This window comes from Sinocyclocheilus rhinocerous, unplaced genomic scaffold (assembly GCF_001515625.1).
Source record: "Sinocyclocheilus rhinocerous isolate Xijiao unplaced genomic scaffold, SAMN03320098_v1.1 scaffold514, whole genome shotgun sequence".
NCBI lineage: Eukaryota > Metazoa > Chordata > Actinopteri > Cypriniformes > Cyprinidae > Sinocyclocheilus > Sinocyclocheilus rhinocerous.
In genome coordinates, this window is record NW_015658605.1 from 290,571 (window position 1) to 298,118 (window position 7,548).

The 7,548-nt window shown below is 42.9% G+C and overlaps 1 protein-coding gene across 1 annotated transcript in view; it reads left to right on the forward strand.

Annotated features, from left to right (window-relative positions):
• LOC107722745 (solute carrier family 25 member 45-like) overlaps positions 1-5,844 on the forward strand; it is an 11,351-nt gene extending 5,507 nt beyond the window's left edge. The window contains exons 2-4 of the mRNA XM_016531210.1: positions 1,250-1,438; positions 1,532-1,772; positions 5,561-5,844. Of these exons, the coding sequence (XP_016386696.1) occupies positions 1,250-1,438; positions 1,532-1,772; positions 5,561-5,844 (714 nt within the window). The remainder of the gene's footprint in view (positions 1-1,249; positions 1,439-1,531; positions 1,773-5,560) is intronic.
• Positions 5,845-7,548: the final 1,704 nt, after the last annotated feature.

Genomic DNA, 7,548 nt, shown 5'->3' on the forward strand with positions numbered 1-7,548 from the left:
TAGATCTCAGTGCTGCGTTTGACACTGTCGATCATAACATACTACTAGAGAGACTGGAAAACTGGGTCGGGCTTTCTGGGATGGTCCTCAAATGGTTCAGCTCATATTTAGTAGGGAGGGGTTATTATGTGAGTATAGGAGACCATCCATAAGTCTAAGTGGACATCCATGACATGTGAAGTCCCACAAGGCTCAATTCTTGCACCGCTCTTGTTTAGCCTGTATATGCTCCCACTGGGTCAAATAATGAGAAAGAACCAAATTGCCTATCATAGCTTTGCAGATGACACCCAATTTTAACGACTACAGCCGCATTGACTCCCTCTGCCAATGCACTGATGAAATTAACAGCTGGATGTGCCAAAAGAGAAAACTGAAGTCATTGCATTTGGAAACAAAGATGAAGTTCTCGAGGTGAATGCATATCTTGACTCTAGGGGTCAAACAATTAAAAATCAAGTCAAAAATATTGGTGTGATTTATATGTGCTATATAAATAAACTTGCCTTGCAAGAAACATGAGCTCTTACTTTTTATTTAGTACTGCCCTTGTGAAGCTACATAATATTTTTACATATTTATCACTAGATACACCAATCATTCTATTCAAAGGTTTACATCCCCTTCGTTATAAATACAGTGTGTTTCCTTCTTGAGCATCAGTGAATGTTTGCACCTTTTGTGATAAGTATGACAAAAGATGGATTACAATGTGCAGATGCTGGTAAACCAAAGAATTAACAGCAGGGCCTGGATTTTTCTGATGAACAGGGCAGCTTCACTACTCAAGAAAAAAAAGACTTGTGAACAACTATCACAAAAAAAAATGAAAATTTTAATTGAGGAAGCAACACACCATAATAAGAACCAGGGGAATGCAAACTGTGAACAGAATCCTGTGTGTACTTGTGCCTTATGGCATAAATTTGAAACATAGGGCAGTACTAAAAAAAATTTTTTTTTTTAAATGCAATTTTTATAGGCTGCTGAAAATTCAGCTTTGCCATGCAGGGATAAATTACATTTGAGAAAGCAGTTATTTAAAATTGTAATAATATTTCACAATATTACTGTATTTTTTTATCAAATAAATGCAGCCTTGGTGAGCATAAGAGATATAAAAAAGACTAATGGATGTGTATGGATGAAGTCTCAGGCTTATGTTTGATAGCAAGAATTTATCAGTTACCTCTACAAAAAAGTTAATCACTTGAATGACAGATCTTCCTCTTTTTGCTTTTTTCCCCAGTTCCGTGGATTTTTTAAGGGCATGTCATTTCCTGTCCTCTCTGTTGCCATTAGCAACTCTGTGGTCTTTGGTTCGTACAGTAATGCGCTGGATTACCTTACTCAGTCACATCGCAACAACTCTGACCAAGGCAAACAGTCACCACTCACTGCTGTGTTCATGGCCGGATGTTTTTCAGGTTTAGCACAGGCAAGTCTGGGCATCAAGCCAGCAAAGTCCAAAATAATCTAAAACAACACATTACGCGTCACTAATTTGTGCTAATTTGGTCCTCTCTCACAGTTGTTTGTTACAGCTCCAATAGACCTGGTCAAAGTGCGTCTGCAGAACCAGACAAATTCAGGTGGAAATAAGTACAGAGGCCCCTTACATTGTATTGCTGTGATCTTAAGAGAGGACGGGGTGAAAGGGCTTTTCAGAGGAATGTGGGCTCTTGCCCTGCGGGACGTGCCTTGTTTTGGACTTTACTTCCTGCCCTATGAGCTGACCTGCAGGTGGCTGACTGAGAAAGGAAAGCAACCAGGTAACTGCATAAATAAATAAATAAATATATTAGTATATTGTATTTGTAAGTTTATATATATACATACACATGACATTTTATAAAAAAATTGGTTACCGTTGATATTAACTAACAATGATAAATGCAGTTGTTCCAATACCAATATTAATCTTTTGTAATGTTAATGAAAATACAGTTGTTCACTGTTAGTTCATGTTAATTCACAGTGCATTCACTAATGTTAACAAGCACAACTTTTGATTTTAATAATGCATTAGTAAATGTTGGAATTAACATTAACTAAGATTAATAAATGCTGTAGAAGTATTGTTCATTCTTAGTTCATGTTAACTAAAGTAAGTTTACTAATATTAACTAATGAACCTTATTGTAAAGTGTTACCCATGGTATGCTAATTATACATAATTCCCTTACGGGAAGCTGCAAAGACTCCTGTCGAGGGGCCACACATGAAGGCTCCACAACTTGGGCTGGGGATGCCAGATTGTCCCTCTCGCTTGGGAGAGGAGGTCCTTCCTTAGCGAGATTGGCCAAGAAGCTGCTGACAGCAGCTGTATCAACTCAGGAACCACAACTGGGGCCACCAGGAGGACAAAGCACCTGACCTCCCTGACTCGTCTGATGACCTGAGGGAGCAGAGCAATCGGGGGAGAGGCATACAGGCGAGCATTGGGCCATTCATGGGCCAGTGCATCTCACTCCTTCAAGAAAAATATTGGGCAATGAGAGTTGTCTTCCGAGGCAAAGAGGTCGACCTCTGCCCTCTCGAAGATATCCCAAATCATTTGAACCTTGGGCGTGGAGTCTCCATTCCCCTTGAGACAAACTGCCAAGGGACAACATGCCCACTCCTTGGTTCAGTTTGCCTGGCACGTGCACTGGCAGATTCCACTGTGCACATAAGAGGAGACATCTCACCATCTTGTTGAGGGACCATGACCTGAGACCACCCTGGCTACTACCGTCATGTTGTCCAAACAGACATGATGCTCCTTTAGTACCTGTAGGAAGGTTTTTAGGGCCAGAAAAAGCGGCATCATTTCCAGGGAGTTGATATGCAGGCGTTGATCCAGGTTGAACCAGTAGCCGAATGCCAGTCAGCCCTCGCAGAGTGCACCATGCACTTCATAAAAGTGTGTGGTGCCTGAGACAGTCCAAAAGGAAGAACTGTATACTGATTAGCCACTAACTTAAACGTGAATCTCAAAAACGGTCTGTGGTGAGGGGTTATCTAGATATGAAAGTAGACATCTTTCAGATCTACCAATATGAACCAGTCCCCTGGGCAAACGCGCGTGAGGATCTTTTTCAAAGTCAACATTCTAAATAGGCGCCTCATCAGAGCACGGTTCAGGTGTCTGATATCGAGGATGGGCCTGAGCCTTTCTTTGGAATGAGGAAATAGCAGCTGTAAAACCTGACTCGCTGTTTGCTGGTGAGACAGTTTCCACTGTGCTTTTTTCCAACAAACACTTCTGATTGGAGAACGTGAGCATCGTTGTCCTGGACCGAAGTTTGGATGACACTCCTAAAGCGAGGAGGTCTGTGAGTGAATTGGAGTGAGTAACCTTGTTTTATAGTTTGCAGAAACCAGTTTAACACAGCCGGGATAGCTTCCAAAGCCTGGAGTCGAGCAGCAAGGGGTCTGAGTTTCTCGAATGGCAGATTGCTGCACGGGGCAGGGGGCTGACATTCGTTTCATTGTGAAGAGAAGTGCTCTTTTTTGTTATGTGGTCCGCTATCACAGCTGTAGTTTGCTTGGGCACGTGCAAAGTAAGTGGGACGGGCCAAGTATTGGCAGTGGAAACAGAGCCTCCATCGCCCAGAGCTGAACGGCGGGTTGTAAGGCAAGCATGAGACTTCTTGGAGGGAGGTCTGGCCTCGGCAGGACTTAACTTTCTCCTCTTCTTCACTGAGAGATCAGGACGGCTTCTGCTGCTCAGGGTCCAACGTCACTTTGGGGCGGGAGCCCTGGCGCTTGGGAAAGAGGTACCACTTGGCAGTCTGAGGGCGCTGTCGGAGCTCAGGCTCTGGCTTGGACCAAGGCTGAAGCCTGTGTTATACTTTCCGCGTGCGCGAGTCCGCTAGTGTCCGCTATGGTATGCGTGACGTAAAAATCATCATCGGAGAGTGTGCGCGGAGGCTCGTACTTGTCCGCGCGGTCACAAAAAATGGGAGGCACGCGGATGTCCGCGCGGTCAGTAGGTTACAAAAACACCAACTGCGCATGCGCAGGCTGTGTGAATAAGCCCGTTGCTACTCGAACCTGTACAATCCGTCGATAAAACAAGATAAAGACAACCAGATGTGCAATAACTGTGGGCAACTGTTTGTTTACGTTTGTTTACTGTTCAAGCCGATCTACTGCGCATGTATGGAGCACGTTCGCGGAGCGTATGCTTTCAGTAGTATAAATACAAGTAGTCCGCGTCCGTGCTGTCTGTGTACGCATCTGGATTGCTCATGCGGAAAGTATAACACAGGCTTGAGCGGGGGACGAAGCTGGCTTTGCAGGCTGTTGAGTCGGCAGAGCCTTCTGGCGACCTGAAACATCCGGCAAGCTGGAGAGCTTGAGCAGGAAGTGGCACATAGTTTGTGATGACTTCTGAGCTGCCATGAAGCGTTCTGCAAATCCATCCAGTTAGAGCGACAGCCTCTTCAAGAGGAGGGAGCTTCTCATAGCCCTTTTCTTCAGCACCATCAATGGAGGTGAGGGCAGTGGAAGCAGAAAAGTGGATGCGGGCCGAGTAAGGAGCATCCTACGACTTGGCAAGTTTGTTGTGAAATTTTTGGGAAGAATGGCGCAGGTCTCTGGTGGGGGGCTCACTGTCAGCACCCTGGCAAGAACCATTTATCCGTACGGCTGCAGGCGGGCTCTTCTGGGGCCAACCACTCCAAGCCAAGCTCTTCAAAGGCCTTTGTGAGGATGCGAATGAGCTTGATGTCCACACTGGGCCGTACACCACTGGATTCTCTTGGCGGAAGGGAGTCAGTGTCCTCCACGGAGCACGACCAATCCTCCGCATCAGAGGCTGTCAATGACATGGAGCCATCAGCAGCCCGACTGCACAGCCCTCTGACTCTGCTGTTTCTTCCTCTGAGGCTCCTGGGAGGGGAGAAATGGGAGACAGCGAGGGGCAGGACCACCTTCATGTAAGAAAGCAATCCGTGAGCGAAGCGAGGTGAGACTCATGCTCTCGCAATGAGAGCAGTCTGTCTCCATGAGCGCTGCCTCCCAGGCAAACGACGCACTCACTGCGCTCATCCGAGGCATGCAGCCTCACTGTACTCATAGCAAGACATTTTGTAACAAACGTCGCAGAAATTTGCTCTAATAGGCGTGAAAATTTGCTCTTTGTGTTCGCCAGCGAGGAGATGATCTTTGCGCTAAAGGAGAAAGATTCTGATGAAATGGCACTCAGCGCAGACTTATATAGGCAGTCGGACCCACCCTTTTTGGCGGGCTGAAATACCATTTGTTTGTCCAGCTACACGAACATCAACAAATCAGGCTTCAGTATTCAGAGTAAACGGAGTTTCCCCAAAGCATGTTCACGCAATGTGAGAGTCCATTTCCAAAAGGAACCACACTTCTTAGCAAATAATCATAATAATGAAAATTGCATGTAAAGTGGAGGGAAGATTGTGTCATATAAACATCTTACTGCAATTTGGTCCTTATTCTGATTATTGAAAATGATCGCATTATTAGTGCACATGGAAACTTAGTCACTGTATACATTTTCATAGTGTTAAACTGAGTAATAATATGATGATGTGGCCTTCAGGTAACTGTGCTGTGCTGGTGGCTGGTGGTGTTGCTGGTGTGGTCACATGGGCCTGCGCCACCCCCATGGATGTAGTGAAGGCTCGACTGCAGATGTGTGGCGGCGGCGGTCGCATGTACAGCGGTGTGTTGAACTGCATTACTGTGAGTGTGCGTGAGGAGGGCATGCGGGTCTTCTTCAAAGGCCTTCTTCTGAACACCGTGAGAGCGTTCCCTGTAAACGCCGTGACCTTCCTCAGCTTTGAGATGCTGCTGAGAGCCATGACCGATTCCTCTCAGAACTGAGGGAGTGCTGCGGGGATGATGGATTTTTGTAGGCCAAAACCCAGAAACGAGTTTGCAAGTTTGCATTTTTATCGGTTCCATTGTTCTGAAGTCAGTGGGTTTTTTGATTGGGGTTTTGGTTAAATGCCTGAAATACGGTGTGTGATATTTTCATGTTTTATTCTGTAATGTAGAACACATCAGTAAAACACCCTGTGATTTGTTTAAAAGCTTTAACTTGTCTTGAAAAAGGCAGTTTACTAGCATGGGACTACAGAGTTTGTCAGGACATTAAACATCACACCAAATATATAAACTCATCTACTCATTGGTAAATTTCACAGCCTCGTTGTGTTTATAATCACACACGTGCAAACTATTCAAGAACTCAAACTTTTAAGAAAAATGTGTTTTAAATAAAGACTGAACGAGTTGTTAGAAGCTTAGTGATGCTGATGTCAGTCATGCGACTGTGGTGTAGTTTATAGCCTACGCTTTTATACTTAGGCTTCAAAAGTTCATTTTTGACAGCCATCAAAACGTGTAAGACTCAAACTTTTGTTGGTCACAGAGCTTATTCTCTGCAGTTATCTAAAAGCCAATGGAAAAATCCTATTGGGTTTTTTGTCGAGGGAATCAGGGTGATTCACGCCTCTATTAGTACCTATACATAAGCTGTTGTCATCATATTAGTGGCGCTGATTTTGATTTACCCCAGTGACTTTTTATATATAGTTTGAATAGTTTGATTCTGTTCATCAAAACATTTTGTTCAGAGATTCGTTCAGTGACTATTTCTGTAGGTTACAGCATTACACTAAAAGTTAGCGACCAGTCAGTGTCGTCTTATTATTATTAGTTACATTTATATAGCACTTTTACTATTGCTCAGTGAAATTTTGCAGAATCCTGTTATTTCAATAGGAATCCACACGATCTGGCGTTTTATTGAGGACGAAAGGTTCTACACATAGATTTTTCTCATTCAAGTTGGTCATGCAAATTCGTCAGGTTAACCAACAGAAAGATGGTTAGTTTGAAAATTACTTCATTTTTCTGAGTTGTGCTTCATGCATCGCTACATTATTGACAATGCGCCTTATTTTGCATGCAAAATTTTGCTGATGTCAACTCGAGTGGATATAGGGATGGTAAGGATGTCATTAAACAGAGGCCAAAAGGCAAATTTGAAACAACAGATTTGTTGTGTATATGGTTAGTGTATGTTATATGCTGGTTAGCATATTTGTGGTCATATTTGTTCAGTATGTTCATCCACAAACAAATGATTTGTTCACCAACAAAATACATTTTTCATACATTTTTGTCATGATATCCTTTTTGTTAGTGGCAAACAATATATATATATATATTTATTTTTTTTTATTTTTTTTTATATATATATAAGTAAACAATAAAAATAGTTTTTCAACAACCAATGCTGATATCTAATGTAGTAAAAATAATGTCAATAGGCATTAGATCAAAAATGGTGGATTTCTGAAATGGAAAAATGGAGTTAAGGTGATATTATAGCTCATAAAGGCCAAATATCGTCTGATTATCATATATACACACACCATATTTTTATGGGAAGATATTGCCTTGTTAACACTAGCTTTTAAAATCGGGAAATCTGTAAAAATGCTGTTGTTGAACAGTTATTATCTTTTGAACATATGAGGTGTTTTCCTGATGTTTGCACATACAAGAAGAATGTCATCA